We start from the raw sequence: 19,057 nt of genomic DNA on the forward strand, positions 1-19,057 counted from the left end.
GGGTGGCCCGCCCCAGCATCATAGCACCCAACGACAGGCTGTGAGTGGTCAGCGCCAGAAAGAGGTTAAACCGAGGTCGGATACTTTAGGAGCCTTGTTTTGGGCCATACATGCATTTTACCTCGTATTACACGGGATGTTTTATTAAACCTCACTGGCGCCGGCTTGGACTACGCCTCCCAGGCTTCATATTCTGCCATAGTCAAGCCATCGATGTCAGTGGTGAACACGACTTACAGAACAAGACGGACAAGACAGCTGTGGCTTTTTGCACAGGCATGTTCAATTTCCGTTTTTAAATCTTGATGCCTCGAGGCCAAGAACCGAGAGTCTTGGTTTCATCTTTTTTTTCCCCGACGCCAGGATTGGTTTCGGTGGCTAAGGCCTAGGCACCTCGTATATTGAGGAATACACAGCTATGACCTCAGCCGCATATCACCCAGGCGGGAAGACGGGAAGACAGGAAGACAGGAATTGTTGAAATTGACCTCATAACTGAGAACTAAGTTCAATGCTATGCTTAAAACCTGGCTGAGCATAACCTTGGAATAGAATGCAAGATATCAAAACATGTGAATTGCCTCATAACTTGATTTCCCAGTCGAATACAATCAAGTAAGTACAAAGTACGTAGTGTCCAGACGCTAAACCCCATAATTGATGTGCATTGCCTCATTGCAAGGTTGCGTACTCCACTTTCCCCCACCGTCTCCGATGTTGTTGGTCGCTGTCAACTTAACCCACCGGTTCTCCGTATATTGTACTATTGTACAATGTACTCCAGATTTTCCTTTGGATCTGCACTATAGGATTTAATAACACTATAGTAGATACATAAGATATAGCATACACTTCAGAATGTACAAGTTGTACACAAAGGCCAAAGCGCAATACGCGTATTATCGAAATACATGCATGTATGTACATAGTTCCATTCTACATAGCACATGTGCTATCAGGAGTACTTGATACTACATTGACCTTTCTTGGCCTATCATAGTCTTGTCAACATTCATTAGTCTCCGGCATTGAGTACTCCGAATGGTCTCTTACTTTGTATACCCCTGTCTGGGCTGATGTGACATCACGTACCGAGTACTGAGTACATAGTTAGTACTTGGCACCATAACCTGAATGCCCCTCTCATACACTAACCTGATGGGACAATCGGAACGTCTAGCGCAGAAATCCCACTAATGCAACGCATTGACATTGGAAATTACCGAAGATGGTCAAAATGAAACTTGGAATTACTTGGAATTTCAATTAGAGTGCTCGCTTCCACTTTCCAGAGCAACTTTTCCGAGTATCCCCAATCCCCCGGGAACGCTAAGCACATCCCCCACCATAACACTAGGCATAACACGAGACAATCAATTTGAACACACAATTTCTACAACACCCATCACCCATTACGCATCACCATGGCATCCACCTACCCAATTCTCCCAGAGAAGCTTCTCCTCATCTCTCTAAAGATGTACTTCACTCCAGACCGGACACTCAGCTATCTGCGCGACCTCCTCAACCCAACCAACGAAATCGTTCACCCCGCAAACCGAGACAAACTCCTCCTTGCTTTAATCCCAGACTTCCTAACCATCTGGCCCTGCGCCCAAATTCTCAAAGAGTATGAAACCAACCTAACCAACACCGGAACCCCTCAATCCCAACCCCCCTTCCTACTCGGCGCACAAGACTGCTTCTGGGAATCCCAAGGCGCATACACCGGTGAAGTCTCACCGGCCTCAATCCGCGCACTGGGCTGTTCAATCGTCGAACTAGGCCACGCCGAGCGCCGCGCCATCTTCAACGAAACAGATTCCCAAACGGCCCGAAAAGCAGCCGCAACATGCGCCCAGCATATGGTTCCGCTCGTCTGTATCGGCGAAGTGACAGCCCCCGGCCCAATCGCCTCCCAAGCTGTCGGCCAGGCCGTGACGGAGTGCGCGGTGCTAGTGCGCGCGGTACTAGATGCTATCCCGGATGACGCGCCCGTTGTCTTTGCTTACGAGCCTGTCTGGGCTATTGGCCAGCCGAAGCCTGCGGGGGTTGATCATGTTGCAGCAGTTGTGCAGGGTATCCGGGCTGTGATTGGTGTTCGGCCTGGTACGGTGCGTGTCTTGTATGGTGGCAGTGCGGGGCCTGGTCTTTGGGGGGCTGGTGGGCTTGGTCGCACTGTTGATGGAATGTTTTTGGGCAGGTTTGCGCATGAAATTGATGGTGTGCGGGAGGTTGTTCGTGAGGTGGAGGAGACGCTAGCTCTGGTGTGATGCTGTGTTGGTTGTGTTCGCTAATTATAGCCTTGGACGCCATATGCACTGCGCACACCAGGTATTGTCCTTGCTTCGACACCTTGACGCCTTGGACACTCTATATGTGTCTACAATCACATATACAGGTATACGGTATTGTGTTTCGCACTATACGGTTCCTCGTCACTGTTATACGGAATAATACATAACACCGCTTAAACAGAAAGAAACAGCCCAAAAAAACAGCCAAAAAACAGACGCATCTAGACACAAACTCCTTTCATGGGATCAAAAAACAGAAAAAAGTGGGAATCTCCAGCTCAGGTGCCTCTCGGGAAGCCTATCTGGGGGAACCCGGCAAGCCCACAAAACTGGAGAACTTCCCCGGTTTTTTCTTCTGTGAACCTGTCACGCGGCCGATCAGAGATTTACCTCTCAGATGACTTTTAAAGCTTTTTTTAACTTCGGTAACTTCAATAGGCCTTGGATGTCGTGAAGCTATCTCTCCCGGTCCACTTCCATACTAGATGTGGGTTCGTTGTGGACTCTAGAGCTCCATTTTGCACTGATCGAGTAATCCGAGCTATTGATATACACTCTCAAAGCCATTATTGTGTTCAGTCTTACCGACAATTCCATTTTTTCCATTTCTTTTCGGTACTGCCTGACTCGGTTGCTCAATTACATATATAGTATAGTGTCAGGTGTCGAATCTCTCGTACGAGCGGACGAGAGAGCGGACGAGAGATTATGCAGAAAAACGATGAATGCAGAATATCAGAATATTGCTTTTCTTGTTCATATCCATGTTATTTACAGGATCTATCAAAGACCGAATGAGAATAAAAATAAAAAACCATAGTTCACACCGCTTATTTCTTCTGCACCTCCTCGCGCAGCTCCTGCTTAACACGTGTAACAGTGCCAACACCACCGTAGACAACACCAGTGTACATCATAGCGACCGAAGCGCCGGCCTTGAGGGCCTCGCGTGCCTCCTTACCGGTAGTGATACCGCCGGAAGCGAAGATAACCTTCCGGGGGAGGTTAGACACAACAGACTTATCCGAGTCGGTCGCAGAAGGAGGTCCCTGGTCAAGCAGGGCACGGTAGCGGGCGACGAGTGCAACGGAGCGGTCAAACAGCTGGGGGCCGGAGTAACCACCGGTTTCCTTGAGGGTCTTCTGTTCCTCGGCGGGGAGGACAAAGCCCCGGGGCACGGGGTCGGGCCGACGGTTGGTGGTGTTACCGACGATGACGCCGTCGACGCCGGAGTTCCAGACAGCCTCGCAGATGCCGGAGATCTGCTCGTTAGAGTCCTCATCCGGGCTGACCTTGACCATCACGTAGGGCTTGGTCTTACGCTGGACGTTCTTAGCGGAGGCGACGACCGCCGTCAGGATTGCTGTGAGGGGTGCGGCGGCTTGGAGGTCGCGCAGGCCTGGGGTGTTGGGGCTGGAGACGTTCACGACGAGGATGTCGGCGTACGGCGCCACTCGGTCCACGCAGTAGACGTAGTCGCGCTTGATAGCTTCGATGTCTCCGTCGGGGGTGAGCTTGTTCTTGGCAACTTGCACGGCAAGGAGCTTGCCCGGGATCAGACTTCCGGGAGGGACGTTGGCTTCGCCATCCAGAACACGCTGCGCGGATTGTTCGTGCAGACCGAATCCGGCGGCGTAGGCGAAGTCAGCTACGCGCTGCTTCAGGACCTTTGCCATGTGGTCGGCGCCCTTGGAGTTGAGGCCGTAGCGGTTGATCATGGCGTGTTGAGAGGGCAGACGGAACACTCGAGGCTTGGGGTTTCCTTCCTGTGGCAGAGGCGTGGTGCCACCCACCTCGACGATGGAGGGACCGATGTCGAACAGCGCATCAGGGACCTCGGCGTGCTTGTCCAGACCGGCGGAGATACCGATGGGGTTGGAGATGGTGTATCCAAAGACCTAGTGACGGGTATTGTCAGTGATTGGCTATCGATGGAGTCGGGAATGCCATTACCTCAGTTGCCAGGGCACCATCACGATCCGGGTCGCCACGCTCGCGCGGGTGAAGACCATACTGGTAGAGCACCTTCAGGTTCTCCACGCCGCTGTGGTGCGCATCCTCCGCATCAGGCCACAAGAGGCGGATCAGGGGCACAACGCCGTATCTGTGGATACTGGCTCTTGTGTCGGTTCCATAGATGTAGCCCACCAGCAGGGTCAAGGCCAACGAGGTACCGTACAAGACCTTCTTGGAGCCACGGCCCGCTTTGCGAGGGATCTCCTTAGCGGCCTCCTTTGTAGCATCCTTCACTGTCTCCTTAGCTGCCTCGGCGGGTGCAGATGCAGCCGAGTCCGATGCATATCGCGAAGCACCAGGGTAGCGATGGGCCCGCTTCGGTAGCAATGCCGACGGCCGTTGGGTCAAGCGGGAGGTAGGAAGAGCGCGAGACCGGACGCTGGATCTCCAAGCCATTGTTGCGGAGTTACAAGCCATTTTTATTGTGTGGAGCTAACTATCTTCGCCGGCGGAGCAACGCCCGATCGAACCTATACAGCGGTTAGTACTTGCGATTAATAGTGGATTGTGACTGGGGCCGTGGAGCTAGTCAAGGTCCAATCGACTCCCATAGTGGACTAGCCAATTGGAGCAGTACATACAATTCAGTATGCACCTAATAAAACACTTACAATTGCAATTGAGCACGATCCGAGGTTCTCGCACGTCCCTTGCAGTTCTCGAGGGCGGATTCGGGTTCTTTGCTGCACAGTCCGGGCGGTGGAAATAAGGCCTGCAGAATCTAGGGCGGTAGCATTGGATAGCTACATCGCTGGATGTTCACTCATATACGGAGTACTTCGTCTTATATGCCTTCAGGCATGATTTTAATGATTGTTGGCGATTGCAAGGTGCTTCGGAATATATTTTATCTCGAGATCTCGAATAATACCTAGGCTTTATGTGCAGAATGAATGAATTATATTGACCGGCGATCTTCTCTTCGATGATCACAAGCTCGTGTCGGGCAACACTGTTAAAGCTCGGCTATGACCAACGTCAACTTCTAACTCCCACATATTGCGAACCCTTTAGCTTGCGACTGCATCTGTACTGAAACATTTTATTTTCTACGTTGCTGAACAATCGAGGTCGCACGCCACAGATCCTACCCAGAATGAGGACGCAAGGGAGAACAACCAACTCTTCAGCGGTGGGATTTGACCATGTCTATTTTGACGATGAGAACGATTCCCCCGTTCAGGAAAATGCACCCTCGCAGAGAGTGTCTACGAATAGTATCCCAGAAGCGAGGCCTCAGACAAATCGTGCAAAGGAGCCGTACCGTTCATTCAACGTCTTCAAAGATGTATGTTGGCAGCTTGGTATAGGTGCATTGCTTTATACCTATAAACCCTCGTAAATTTAAATAGTACTCACCAATTTCAACAGGTAGCACTCGGTACAAATGCGTTCAGCTTTTGTCTTCAAGTTCACCCTTCTGGGGGACTTGCTCAATCTCCAAGCCCAGTATATCACACCTTGCGCATTCCCTGGTACCGTCAGGGCCTTTATTTGCCGGCCTCGTTTGATCTTTACTCTGGTGGCAATGTTGTGCGCAACCGGAAAGACCCATCTCCTGAGCCCCAAGACCACCGTGCGCAAATTCACTACCATGGCTTTGAGGGTCTGCTCGGTCTCCACGTGACAGTAGATATCTTCCGCCAAGTAGGTGCCGATTCCCTTCAAAGTGAGCTTCCGAGTTCTGGGGAAAGTTCCCTAGACCTTGTCAAGCACTGCTCGGTGGATATTGTTCGAAAGGGAATTGGTAGGACTTATCGTGTTGAAATTACTGGTGGCGGGGCTGTCAAAACATTCTACTGGAAAGGATCTAAGGCTGCATTGTCTCTCCTTGAAGCTGAAAGGAAAGGCGCTGGTCCTAGTGATGGGAACGGCAACCTTAAGTTCTTTTCTGCGGATCAACCAGATGATATTCTTGCGGTGTGGCAAAACAGAACTGATCGACAAATTATGGGCTCTTTGAACGTTATTGCTGAGTTCGATGCTGATTTGGATGGAATTCTCGAAGGGTTGATGGTGAGTTGCCTAGCAGTGGTTGTTGCAGAAAGGGTTTCCGGGCGAGGGTGGATAGGTGGCCTAGGAAAGTCAAGGAACTCTTAAAATTTGAGTAAAATTTGATCGTATATGAGAGGCGTAAGAAGGTAAAATGTACACAATGAGTCGTTTCCTGTCATTTATTCAATTAACTGTATCTCTATATAGTGAAATGCCTGGATGAAAGCCTAAGATACTCGATCGCCTTGTAACTAGTAAAGAAAGAACACGTCTATGCTAAGATATCACGCGTATATTAATGTTCATTCCACAATAGCCCTTCCTTCCCGTTCATTCTCTTGGATGTCTTCATTATATGAAGCCTTTTTTTTATGTACCAAACATAGGGTTTCCCCGGGCTCGAGGATGAAAACGAACTGCTGACTCTGTATGTCTTGGACGCCAACATTTATTCAAATAAATTACATTATAGTCAACCAAAAATTATCTGAATTGAAACAGTGGTCACATCTTGGAGTTATTCCGCATCAGTCACACCTCGCTACTTCTGTGCCAGGTGAGTAGATCCGAAGTGAGGTCCAATTCAAGCTTCCATGAAAGGAAACCAGCTTTTATCAAATGAATGGGTTTGAAACCAGCCGGTTTAGTCGAGATATAGTCTTAAAATAGAGGAGAATCTATTTGGTCTATAGAGACACGAGAGTGAATGGCCCCGATCAACTTATCGTTGAAAAAGCTGGTCGGTACTGCCAGTGAGGTATATCAACTGCTAGATACGAGTCGTCTGTTGTCTGTTGGACCCTGAAATGCAAATCTCGTTGTCTTCTCTTACCGCTAAGTACGGCATATGTTTCTACGTATGGTATCGGCATCTCTATCTCTCGAACTTATATACATTACAGGTCTTTTCCTTCCGGAATTAGTATACGGGAGTGGATATACTTCCTGAATAACGAAAGGGTATATGGATATTCAGCTCTAGCTGATGCTTTGTCATTTTAAGGATATACGTATGTCTAGGTAGGTGCCACTATATGAAGTTAACAAGAAGATAAAGATGAATATAAATATTGAAGAGCTCGGGTTTAGCTTCGGACTTCTCGTAGCTCTAGTTTATTTTATTTTATTTGATATATTTCAAACAAGTAAACTATGCTATATATACTATATTTCATTGAACCCTATTTTTCCTTAGTATATCACTGTCTTGTACACATTTTTTTTCTATCTCGCTTATGCTGTTGACATGGAGTAAGCCAGCCACTCTGGTAATACATGCATCAAGATCATAAGTTTAAATACACCAGAACCTTCCATCTTATTGGTGCCATGGTCTAGTGGTATGACGAGACATTGTGGTGTCCAATTCTGTCTTAGCCCCGGTTCGATTCCGGGTGGCGCCATTTCTTTTTTTCTTCTTTTTTATGTAGTCCACTAGTTATAGAGGTCATGGTTAACATCACTGCTGTCTTCTGTTGACTTCAATGGTTTTTTCCCCATCACGACAAAAAAAGAGTTTTTATCTTCAGCAAGACAGGCCACATATCTTTGAGGTTTCCTGCAAATTATATGAGGGGATCTAATTAGTAAAACCCCTCGAAGGTCATCATTGAGCGCATGTTGTAGCAATGATTTCCAGAAACCACATAGTATGGAATTCTGTCTCTCGTTGAATCCAAATAGGCAAGCATTGCATCTACCGCTGAAATGTTGGGGGATTCCATGTAGAGCAAATCTTATCTTTCGGTTTAATGGGTGGAATTGCCATATCAAGAATATGATGTGTATCACCTTTTGTCGGTTATATATAAATGCAATGTCTGGTTTGTCGGCCTACCAATCTATCCAATGTACGTTCTTCTCGGGTTCTAAAGACACATTTGTGGACCTGGATCGACCATTGAATTTTGCATTTTTGCTGCAAATTGCATCCTTCAAAGTAGTGACACGTTGGACTATGACTACAACATTGTGCTGCAGAGGAGTCATTTTTGGTTTTGGCTCAAATAGCCAAAATCGGAGCACCATATATCAATAGTTCCATAACTCAGTTAGTTAGAGTGTGGTGCTAATAACGCCAAAGTCGAGGGTACCTCTGGAACCATCGTTTCTTTTTTGCTCTATCTTCATCTACCTGGTATTGTTTTATTATTTAAGTGTTGGATTGTTTGTTTGTAGTTGGAAAGATCTACTTAAGAAACGCTGCATATATGAATATAAGTGACAATATATATTTTTTTTCAATATGAATACTACCTTAAAAAAGCTCCAGGAGCATGCCAGCTGTTGCACCTACTGGGGGATTCTCAGGACCACTCTGCCATCAATCTCCGAGCGCTCCAGGCGGTCCAGCACATCATTGATATCGTCCAACTCAAAGACGTCAATGTGCGCCTTCACATCACCAGCCACGGCCATAGCCAACATCTCATCCATCTCATCCGCTGTTCCTGCAGAGTTTCCGACAATAGTGAGACCTGTATCAGTTGGTCAGATCGGATCATATTCTAAACCAAACGAGAGTACCCACCCTTGACAATCATATCGAATGGGGTAGCTGGCAGTTTGAATGGCTTGTTGGGAATACCGACGCAGACCAGCGTTCCAAAAGGACGTAACATCTGCATACTTTGTTCGTATGCTCGTTCGCCGTTGGCAGTGCAGATTACAGCATGTACACCAAAGGTTGTCTTGGCTTTGACTGCCTGGACAATGTCCACTTCGCGGTAGTCCAGAAATTCCGTAGCCCCAAGCGAAAGGCATAGTTGTTTTTTCTTATCCCCACTTTTGGAAGCACCATCAGGTTAGTTTGTTATGAAGGTGATAGGAAAGGTTCAACTGGAACTATCACATACCTGTCAATCGCAATGACCTTCAGGCCCTTTTTAGCGGCAATTTGAATTCCCCTGCACGAGATATCTTTGTCAGAAAACAAAGCTCCTTCTAGCCATGGAAAGCTGGGCTGGGGATGTACATATGACCAAGGCCACCTCCAGCCCCAAGGATGGCAAGGTAATCTCCAGGGCGAGTCTTGGTCTTCATGATGGAAGAGTACATGGCAATTCCAGCTGTAGATAATGATTAGCATTCATACCGGCCGAATACCAATGGGGAAAACATACCACATAGAAGAGGCGCGGCACTATCTGGTGAAAGCTGCTCCGGGATCCTTGTTACATGAAGTGCTGGACTGACAATATACTCTGAGACATGATATTAGAAGTGATCAAATGGATTGAATGATCACAGCGAAGAATGGAATACTTACGCTGGAAGGTTCCAGGTACATTCTGCAAACCATCAATGCAATCAGTAACGGAAACAATGGTGTGAGAGACGTGATTTGCGGCGATCAACAACTTACTGCACCGGCATTCTTCTGATACGGGCATACGGTATGGTTGATTTCACAAATTTCGCACTGGCGACAAGAGCTGTAGAGCCATCTAATGATGGAAATGCCTCCGGTGTTAATATAACTTCAACCGGACGACCGATTTTCGATGAAAGAGACGGACCTGATACCAACCCGCGTTCCCATCCATTGCTTCTCGTCAACTTCTGGTCCGACTAAAAACAACGAGTCATGTTAGTATGCTGTTCGGGGCTGCGTTTAACCTGATGTAGGGATAGGTCTTACCTTTGACTACTTTCCCAACACCTTCATGACCCGCGACATCAGTCAACATAGGCGTGTCGCCACGGATGCTGTGAAGATCCGAGTGACATACTCCAGAAAACTCGAGCTTGACGAGAATTTCGCCTTTTCCTGGAGTTGGCACGGGACGATTGCTCTTGATCCCCACCCTTGCGGAGACAGGAGTGCTCGTGGATGCGATAACAGCAGCAATTTGAATTGGAGGGATTGGGGGGACCGACATGTTGCTGGTTCTACGAATATTTAAGATCACGTTCTTGGAAATAGTTTGTGAATCTTTACGAGGACAGTTGGCTTAAATAGTTCGGTAGTTGAGACCTGATCCGATAGGCGGCATTAGTCGTATCGCAGATGCGGGGGTGCGAGGAAGGATGCAAAGATAAGCAGAAACAGTTACCTACATGGTAACAGATGCCAAGATATACATATGTGTATATGGAAGGATCTCGAATTCGGGCAGGTTGGGTAGATGAGGCAGGTTAGACCGGAAGATGAAGATGGGGATGAAGGTATCAATACAAATAATCGATTACCGATTACGAAGATAGAATAAATCCGACACTTCTCTTTTACAGAGTTCAGTGTCAAAAATTCAAATTAAACAATTATGTGTAAGCCGCAGGTCTGACATCGGAACAATCATGAAGGAATATAAGACAAGGACTCTGCTAGGCAGAGTCGAAGGGAAGAAGTGGTACATCACTCCGAATGCAGCAGAAGGCCTCCGAGTCGCATGAGAAACTCGAACACCAAGGTATCAAAGATGAAATTCTAAACCTGACATAGAACTCCAGAAAATCATGCATTCTCGGACTGGATTGTTTGCTGCAAGTAGAGGCATAGTTAGTTTGAGAAACTAGCAGGTAGTATCGGGGAAAGAAACGAACCACCAGCCAATCCATTCCTTCATTAATACCCTTGCCATCAATGGCAGAGCAAGCGACAATACTCCAGTTTCGATCCCGCAGCTCTCCCAGCTTCAAAGCCTCTGAGATCTCGCCTGCGCCCTTGGCACCGGGCTGATCTTGTTTGTTGGCAAACACCAGCAATGCCGCGTCGTGGAGTTCCTCCTCATTCAACATGGCTGCTAATTCATCTGCCGCAGTCCCTAATCGCTCAATATCTGTGGAGTCGATGACAAAGACCACTGCGGCGGTGTTGGCGTAGTAGCATCGCCAGTATGGGCGGATAGAAGTTTGGCCACCAAGATCCTACGATCCAGAGATGTTAGGTATGACCCGAGTGAGCTTAGAGACGGGTAAAACATACCCAGACATTAAGATTGAGATTCTTATATGTGACCGACTCAACGTTGAAACCGATTGTAGGTATCGTAGTGACGACCTCACCAATCTGTGGGCGCGAGGTGTCAGCCCCGCGAATCTCACTCAAACGCGCCAGAAAACCACAGTTTCCAAGCCATAATAACCTACCTTGAGTCTGTACAGCAACGTGGTCTTTCCGGCGTTATCCTAAATTTCCGAAAGAATGTTCATTAGTTTCGGTCCTTGTCACACTAATGAGAACCTGCTTTCCCCGCGTGGGATGCAGTGAGACACAACATACAAGTCCTAGAATCAGGATGCGGATCTCCTTCTTGGACCAGAGCAGGGACCAGATACGCGATAGTGAACCTCCCATTGTGTGTATGATTAACGGGTGGGCACGTTGTTCACTGTTCAGTTCACAGGTTGTCCGGGCAAGTATGTAGGCCGATGATGATAGGTTGAGGGAGGATGATAGGTCGAGGGGCGCGTAAGTCGTATGGATTGAAATGAGACCAACTCGCTATGGAGGTTATGGTACAAGTAGATGAGATAAGAGGTGAAAGAGAAGAAGGCACTGGTGGCAACCACATATGGATGTTCTTTGGCCGATCGGCCTGTGCGGTGTGGGCGGTCAATCGGGGGATCATCGTCTTGCGGGATTGAGCTCCTCATTTAGAAAACCCCCATTGTCTCTTTCCCTCTGTCATATTCTGGGGTTGTTCACTTTTATCGCATTCTATACGACAACCCTTCACGATCTCAAGCGCGACTAGGTAACTGCAGTCACCTCCAGCGCACTCCCTAGATTTGCCGCGATTAGTCTCAATTGAAGAGAGCCGGCTACGGACCGATACCATCATGGTTGGAAAGAAGTCGGGCAAGGCCCTCCGGGATGAGGGTAAGATTACCCGACTGAGCTGGTGGAATGCGACCGTCTACAACAGAGCAGCTAATACTTGACATAGGCCTGGAGCGGACTGACAATAACATGGAGCTATCCAGCTGGCCGCAGATCCCAGCAATCAACCAGAAGAACTACTACACGTACGTATACCGAGACTGACATCTGTCGAACGGCTCTATTTGAGAACGTCAATGCTGATTTGCGCTATCTAGTGACTACCTGAAACGAGACGATCAAAACCTCGCATTCCGACTCCAAAATGAGGAAGCAAGGACAAAGATGACCAAAAAAGCGAAGGATCACGATCGAGCCCTCGCTATGACCAAGACCGAGACTGTGGAAGGCGAGGGTGAAGCAGATGGTGACGCCCACATGGAGGATGCAGAGGAGACCCCGGCCGAGATGGCTGGCTCCAAGGTTATTGTCATCCATATGGGCAGTCAGAACCTCCGGATTGGACTTGCCAGCGACGCATTGCCGAAGACCTTGCCAATGGTGATTGCGAGGAAATCAGCCACCAACGAGTCTGAAGATCATGATGAACCTAAGCCTAAGAGGTTTAAGCACGATGATGGCTCTGAAATGGAGCCCGAAAAGGCCTTTGGATCTGAAGTATGTCCAGTGCAATTCTATCGAGATAGCCGTATGCTAATTTTTCGGATAGTGGTCGTCTCATTTCAATCAGATGTCTGCTGATTTGAAGGTGCACATGCGACAGAACAAGCGAAGAATGCTTCCAAACTCCAAGGAGATGGTTGTTAACTATAACCGCAGAACCGTGCCAGAAATTATCTCTGAACACAATGATCCAATGCGTGCTGAATGGACCGAGCTTTCTAATCCCCCACCAGAGTACATTGTCGGACAGCCGGCCCTGCGGGTGCCGGATTCCTCAAAACCTCGATACAAGCTGTATTGGCCAATCCGGAATGGTTGGTGCAATGAGAAAGACTACACAAGCAAGAGGTCTCTCTTCCTGGATATTTCCTTGATCGTGGAAGATGCGATTAAGAATCAACTGCGCTTGACGAGCAAGAAGGATTGGACCCAGTATTCATGTGTGTTCGTTATCCCGGATCTTTACGACAAGTCCTATGTCACCCAAGTCTTGGATATGTTGATGCGAGAGTTCGCGTTCGCTCGAGTGTGTTTCATCCAAGAGAGTCTGGCAGCCACCTTTGGTGCTGGTTTCACCTCGGCATGTGTCGTCGATATTGGAGCGCAGAAGACTTCAATCTGCTGCGTGGAAGAAGGCATGTGTATTGAGAACTCCCGAGTAAACCTGAAGTACGGTGGTCAAGACATGACCGAAACGTTCATCAAGATGATGCTGCACGATCATTTCCCCTATGCCGATATCAATCTACGGCGTAGACACGACTTCCTTCTGGCTGAAGAGCTAAAGAAGAACATCTGCACCATGAATGAAGCTAGCGTTTCTCCACAAGTCTTCGACTTCCACCTTCGTGTGGCAGGCCAAGATACACGAAAGTATACCTTTAAGGCTTTTGATGAAGTTCACCTTGCACCAATGGGTGTTTTTGAGCCTGCCATTTTCGACAACTCTGACAAAATTACCGGGAGACGGACCTTGATCGATCGGTCTGTTGACATCTACGACGGATCACCTAATGATCCTACTTCTGCAGCCCAGTCAGAGATTTTGACTGCCATGGCTCCTCCCCTCCCCCCTCATAGCAAGGCAAATGGCGAGTCCCTATCGACAGCGCCGGATGTTCAGGCCACACCAAGCCGCCCCCAACACCCTCATGCCTTAAGCAAAGTCCAAGATCTGGAGGGCACGCCTCGATCTTCTGTCGCTGGTTCTCCAGGGCCGGAGAACACAGGGACTCCTCAGGCAGGAGGGACAAGCACACCCGCTGCCACGGCCGCTGCGGCCCAAGCTCCCCGCCCTCCTGCGGTGGAAGATCGTGATGATATCATGCCTGTGTTCGGTTTGGATAACGCTATCCTGACCTCCATTGCTCACGCAGCTCGCTCAGACGAGAAGAAGATGCGGGATTTCATCGGCGGTATCATGGTCGTCGGTGGAGGTAGCTTGACTAGCGGGTTCCATCTCTTTTTGGAAGAGCGACTGCAGGCTCTCCGCCCTGGCTTCTCAAAGGAGATCATGATCGGGACGCCGCCCAGAGACCTCGACCCCCAGGTCGTTGCGTGGAAGGGAGCCAGCATTTTCGGCAAACTAAGCGGCACAAACGACAGTTGGATTGGAAGACTGGAGTATGATCGACTTGGTCCCCGGCTGATGGCGTACAAGTGCATGTGGGCCTACTGAGTGCACTTTAGGATATTTACTTACGGTATTATGAGAATTCGGCGTGGGAGTTGCATGTTTTTGGTCACTTTCAAAAGGAATTTCATTTTTTTTCCTCTCTCTAATACAATGGAGTTCTTTGAATTTTGCAATTGGTGATTAGAGGACCTAAAAGAAAAGAGTCGGGATTAGCTGTGAGCTATTGTCCAAAGGTTGAATAAATGCACGCACTTTTTGCCTCAATCTCTCCCTTTTATCTAGTAAACCCCGTCTTTCCACGACATAAACTCTGTATTTCCACACCTACATCGCTCAACACATCAAATGGGCGGTGAATATAGGCAGAATACTGGTTCTCAGGCTCAGCTCCGGAGTTGCTCTGTATGGTAGCTTTTGCCGATTCCTCCAGCTTCGTTTGTGGCCAGTCTGGATAAGTCTCTTCTATTGGCGAGCTTAACCGCTGGGTTGTGATATTACTGCCAATCTTCCTCCCTACTGCTGTCCCTGACTTTCTACAAGCCCTTGACTTTCCTTCCGGTAGGTTTGCGACCAGTTTCCTCTCCATTTTGAATCGAGTTCTTATACTAACTGGCTATTGTACAGTTGCACTGCCATTCTTGTTTGGCAAATTTGAGGCGATATCATCTCGAATTATTCCAGTCTATCCCAGTCCAGTACAGTGAGCTTCCGTCCCACTCAGTTCAGACGTACTCGGATTGCTAATGCGCAGTCAATCGCCCAGTCAATCGCGCGAGCAAATAAGACGACAAGATGTCTTCTAAATCTAAGGAGGGCCAGTCATCAGGTGGCTTTCACCAGGAGTACATTGCGTCCCTCCGTTATCGCAATGATCTCCCTCCCCCGGACATGCCCCCCAAGTTCCTTGACATCCCACACGAGGGCTTGAGTCGCTTCCTCACCCCTGGGTTTGCTTCCAACCTGGCACGCCGTGAGGAGCCCAACATTGAAGTTGATGCCGAAGGTGGAATGCCAATTGACCTTGTCGGTATTCCGGGGTTACATTTGGGCGACGAGAGTGGTATGTCAACGCAGAATCCCCTATCTTGCATTGCTGCAACTAACATCTGCACTAGCTATTATGGCACCTGAGAACCCGCAGCCCATGGACCCCGCTGACCTTCCTCTTCTCATGACTATTGAGCAACTTCGAAATCCTGCCCCCAGGAATACCAATGTCAGTTTCCTCCGCCGTACACAACACATCGGTGTCGACCGCAGTGCCGGAGATGGATCCCGCCCTGCACCCCTTAAAACACAATCACGCACTGCGAAGAAAGGGAAGCCTCCTGTGGATGACCCGAAGCATGTTAAGAAGTTCATCCAAAAAGGATTCGATATTGCCTACCCCCAGAGCAAGCACACCGGAGAAGACACTGATAGCCAAATTCGTGGTCTTCCCCCCACGAAGGCAGAACTTGATGCCTGGGCTAATCCTGTCAATCCTGAAAACCCGAAGCTGAAGCCAGTCGGTTTCTTCCCTGTGATGCCTGACCTGGAAGGGTTCCCAGACCCTGGTGGTTACCTCCAATTCAAGTTTGACAAGGCGCCTTTGACAGCCGTCGCCGGCAAGCGGGACAAGCGTATGGATGTTGGTATTCTGACACCAGTCGCGCCCGAGCAGCGCGTTTGCCAGGAACATGAATCTAAATTGAATCTTCACCAAACGAACCCTGCTCTTTACCCCCACCCGGGTCCAGTCCCTTATGACTACCAGCTCTTCCTCCCAGAGAAGCCCCAATCTGTTAAGAACATTGACGCAAGCATGAACCTCAACAATGCAAACCGAGACAGTGAAGACCTCTACACCAACGAGAGCGCCGAGGGTCACAAGTTCCACCGATATGATCGCATTCGCACTTATGCCACCAGTGCTCAGGTCTTCAACACCGAGCAAAAGGACATCGCATTGACGCTCTTCAAACCCAAGAATGGCGACACCAGACAATTGGCTGCTTATTACTATCCCATCTCAGGCAAGGCCCGTCTCAAGCCGGAGCGTGCCCGCACTATCGCTCACGCCGGTCTCGCTCCCACTTCTACCCAACAGGAAGAGATTGAGGAACGGATTGACCAGATGCAGGTGGTGATGCGTGATCCCAATGAGGCTGAAATCTACAAGCGTGCTTTGACCCGTCTGCGCATCGACCCGAAGTTTGCAAGCAATATGCCACCCGAGCCCGTTGCTCAGGAAGAGGATCAACTATTGGAGCACGAGGGGACAGAGAAGCCAGCCGACGAGGATACTCGCATGAGCGATGACGAATAGATATTCGCGGCTGTCTATTATGTATTATGGATCTTTTTTTGAACATTACAATCTTGAAGTTTCTGCCTAGGTAGTTTCCCATGGGTCTGGCGTCTGAGCAATGGAAAATGGCGTTACGTATAGTCAATGCCCTTTAATCAATGTAGTTACACAACTATCATCGTGGAAATTTGTAAATGTAGTTTTGAGATGATCCTATCTCGCGTTGTTTGGTTGGAGACTGAGCGCTTGTTTGCCAGATTCAGGGTATAAATACCTTGCCGTTTCTAGATTGAATACACAAGAATCCTTCTTCTTCCTCCCTTGTAGCTAGTAGCTACAATATGTAGTTTTATATACTCTATGTGTTTGCCCCCATGTCTTAGGTTTTCAGTCTCTATATGTCGGTTTATTGGTTTTTAGTTATTTGACAAGGGTAGTAATCATTTCACAGATGGGAGGCACTCTGATCGAATAACTAGTGTGGTCATTCTCCCTGTAGGCACACTACTGGTCACTGGTGGATGACTTTGAAGTTTAGCCTTTAGTTCCCTTCGAAACTTCACTCAGAGTCTTCCTACATCTACCTCATTCTGCACTTGTCACCTCATTTATTTCTCCCAAGTCTCCTCTCTAACAAAGTGGTGTCCCGTGCCCGACCAAAGCACTATCACTTGTTTCTTCTTTCTCGCAGTTGATAGCACACGCTCGCAACAATCACAACTGTTTGTCTCGCAACTCATCTTCACACCGTGGATGCCTTTTCTTGATTTCTAAAATGGGGTTATTGGACTTTCCAATCGAGCTTATCCTCATGATAGAGGAGCACCTCCACACACAAGCCGATATATCTGCCTTGGTGAGATCCCATTCCTGCATGCGTCCTATCCTTCAAGAGAGACTTTACAGTTGAACAAAGAGATCCGAGGTTGACTCTAATTTGAGATGGTCATTTGAAAAGAAAGACGAAGACCTGGCTTCTTCGATGCTTAGCATGGGAGCCGATATCCTGCTCAGCGTGGATGACCCTGTGCCATTGAGCATTGCTGCAATACATGGCCAACTCAATATGGTGAAGTTTCTCATCAAATGTGATCTAACAATCATCAATAAACCAGGCCCAACAGACGATAAGTGTACTGCGATTATGGGCGCCACGATCCAAGGGAATACGGGGATTATAAAGTTTCTCCTTACTCAACCAGACCTTGACCCGCAAAAACCGAGTACATATTTTTCCTATTTTTCCTGGGTAAGAAATTGGGTGAGTATGATAAATGCAAAACCCCTATCGATCAAGCCCTCTCCGACGGAAATCGGGAGTTGTTTCAGATTCTACTTGCGGACACTCGCGTGGAACTGAGTGCCTCCAGTTTGACTGCGGCTACTAGAGGAGGCCATGAAGATATAATCAGACCGTGTTTAATACAATATCCACAAGAGTTTGACCCCGAAGAAGAATCCTTACTTATCATCGCTACCCGAAATAATGACACCGGTCTTCGGGCTTTGGCAGCACAATTGGCGATTGCAGTCGAATACGTGCATTCCCAAGGGTTTGTTCATGGAGATCTTCACTATGGAAACGTACTTCTCCAGCTGTCATTTGACTTAAATTCGATCTCAGTCGAGAAGTTGTATAAGGAGTATGGAGAGCCAGGTCTTGAGGCAATAAGGCGGTTTGATGGTAAACCCCTGCCACCGGGTGTCCCATCGCATGCTGTTATACCAATATGGTTTGGAGAAGCAAGTGATCACCTCAAACTTCCAGAAGCATATATCTTACTTGCTGATTTTGGCGAGGCCTTCTCTCCTGCCCAGCAAAAAAAAATACCAATCTCACACTCTACTTATAAATCGCGCCCCAGAAGTTCGATTCGAACCACATCAGCCTCTTTCCTTCCCATCTGACATCTGAAATCTGGTCAGTCAAATGCTCTATATGGAATATCATTGCCCAAAGCCCAATTTTTGATGGCTTCCTAGCAACTGAGGATGACGTGACTTGCGAGCAAGTCGATGCACTTGACATATTGCCCCCAGAATAGTGGCACCAATGGAAGGAACGACACAATCTGTTCACCGAAGATGGGAAGCCAATAAATCGAAAGCCTTACCGGTCGTGGGAGGACCGCTTCGAGGACAGTGTGCAGCAGCCTCGGCAAGCAGAAGAGATGCCGCCTCTTGAACCGGCGGAGCGCGTGCCCTACTCTCGATGCTGCGGTCGATGCTCTCATACAAGCCTGAATCTCGTCCTACCGCCAAGCAGATTCTTGGATCCAAGTGGATGGTGAAATGGCCTCTGCCTGAGTACGACAAGATCCGGAATACTTGATCACAGCAAGCAATGTATCTCCACCCCTGTGACTCAGACGCAA

The 19,057-nt window shown here is 48.3% G+C and overlaps 7 protein-coding genes across 7 annotated transcripts; 4 read left to right on the plus strand and 3 right to left on the minus strand.

Annotated features, from left to right (window-relative positions):
- Positions 1-1,424: 1,424 nt before the first annotated feature.
- Positions 1,425-2,273, plus strand: PEX2_018850 (triose-phosphate isomerase; the record flags this gene model as incomplete). Its single annotated transcript, XM_016739160.1, has 1 exon — positions 1,425-2,273. One exon carries the CDS (start codon positions 1,425-1,427, stop codon positions 2,271-2,273), a length of 849 nt encoding a protein of 282 aa, XP_016603047.1.
- An 854-nt stretch (positions 2,274-3,127) lies between these two features.
- PEX2_018860 (dihydroorotate dehydrogenase 2) lies at positions 3,128-4,709 on the minus strand (the record flags this gene model as incomplete). Its single annotated transcript, XM_016739161.1, has 2 exons — positions 3,128-4,195; positions 4,251-4,709. The coding sequence occupies 2 exons, from the start codon at positions 4,707-4,709 to the stop codon at positions 3,128-3,130; spliced, it is 1,527 nt and encodes a 508-aa protein (XP_016603048.1).
- Positions 4,710-5,409: 700 nt separating this feature from the next.
- On the plus strand, positions 5,410-6,413 carry PEX2_018870 (uncharacterized protein; the record flags this gene model as incomplete). The annotated part of the gene is made up of 2 exons (XM_016739162.1): positions 5,410-5,601; positions 5,685-6,413. 2 exons carry the CDS (start codon positions 5,410-5,412, stop codon positions 6,411-6,413), a joined length of 921 nt encoding a protein of 306 aa, XP_016603049.1.
- Positions 6,414-8,600: 2,187 nt separating this feature from the next.
- On the minus strand, positions 8,601-10,189 carry PEX2_018880 (zinc-dependent alcohol dehydrogenase; the record flags this gene model as incomplete). The annotated part of the gene is made up of 9 exons (XM_016739163.1): positions 8,601-8,785; positions 8,839-9,092; positions 9,164-9,214; positions 9,283-9,376; positions 9,431-9,511; positions 9,577-9,598; positions 9,673-9,729; positions 9,838-9,878; positions 9,949-10,189. The coding sequence occupies 9 exons, from the start codon at positions 10,187-10,189 to the stop codon at positions 8,601-8,603; spliced, it is 1,026 nt and encodes a 341-aa protein (XP_016603050.1).
- Positions 10,190-10,764: 575 nt separating this feature from the next.
- On the minus strand, positions 10,765-11,607 carry PEX2_018890 (ADP-ribosylation factor family protein; the record flags this gene model as incomplete). Its single annotated transcript, XM_016739164.1, has 5 exons — positions 10,765-10,791; positions 10,854-11,177; positions 11,236-11,319; positions 11,400-11,438; positions 11,533-11,607. The coding sequence occupies 5 exons, from the start codon at positions 11,605-11,607 to the stop codon at positions 10,765-10,767; spliced, it is 549 nt and encodes a 182-aa protein (XP_016603051.1).
- A 485-nt stretch (positions 11,608-12,092) lies between these two features.
- Positions 12,093-14,434, plus strand: PEX2_018900 (putative chromatin remodeling complex subunit (Arp8); the record flags this gene model as incomplete). The annotated part of the gene is made up of 4 exons (XM_016739165.1): positions 12,093-12,132; positions 12,200-12,278; positions 12,351-12,750; positions 12,803-14,434. The coding sequence occupies 4 exons, from the start codon at positions 12,093-12,095 to the stop codon at positions 14,432-14,434; spliced, it is 2,151 nt and encodes a 716-aa protein (XP_016603052.1).
- A 750-nt stretch (positions 14,435-15,184) lies between these two features.
- On the plus strand, positions 15,185-16,700 carry PEX2_018910 (uncharacterized protein; the record flags this gene model as incomplete). The annotated part of the gene is made up of 2 exons (XM_016739166.1): positions 15,185-15,452; positions 15,508-16,700. The coding sequence occupies 2 exons, from the start codon at positions 15,185-15,187 to the stop codon at positions 16,698-16,700; spliced, it is 1,461 nt and encodes a 486-aa protein (XP_016603053.1).
- Positions 16,701-19,057: the final 2,357 nt, after the last annotated feature.

This window comes from Penicillium expansum (assembly GCF_000769745.1).
Source record: "Penicillium expansum strain MD-8 chromosome Unknown contig48, whole genome shotgun sequence".
NCBI classification, from domain to species: domain Eukaryota; kingdom Fungi; phylum Ascomycota; class Eurotiomycetes; order Eurotiales; family Aspergillaceae; genus Penicillium; species Penicillium expansum.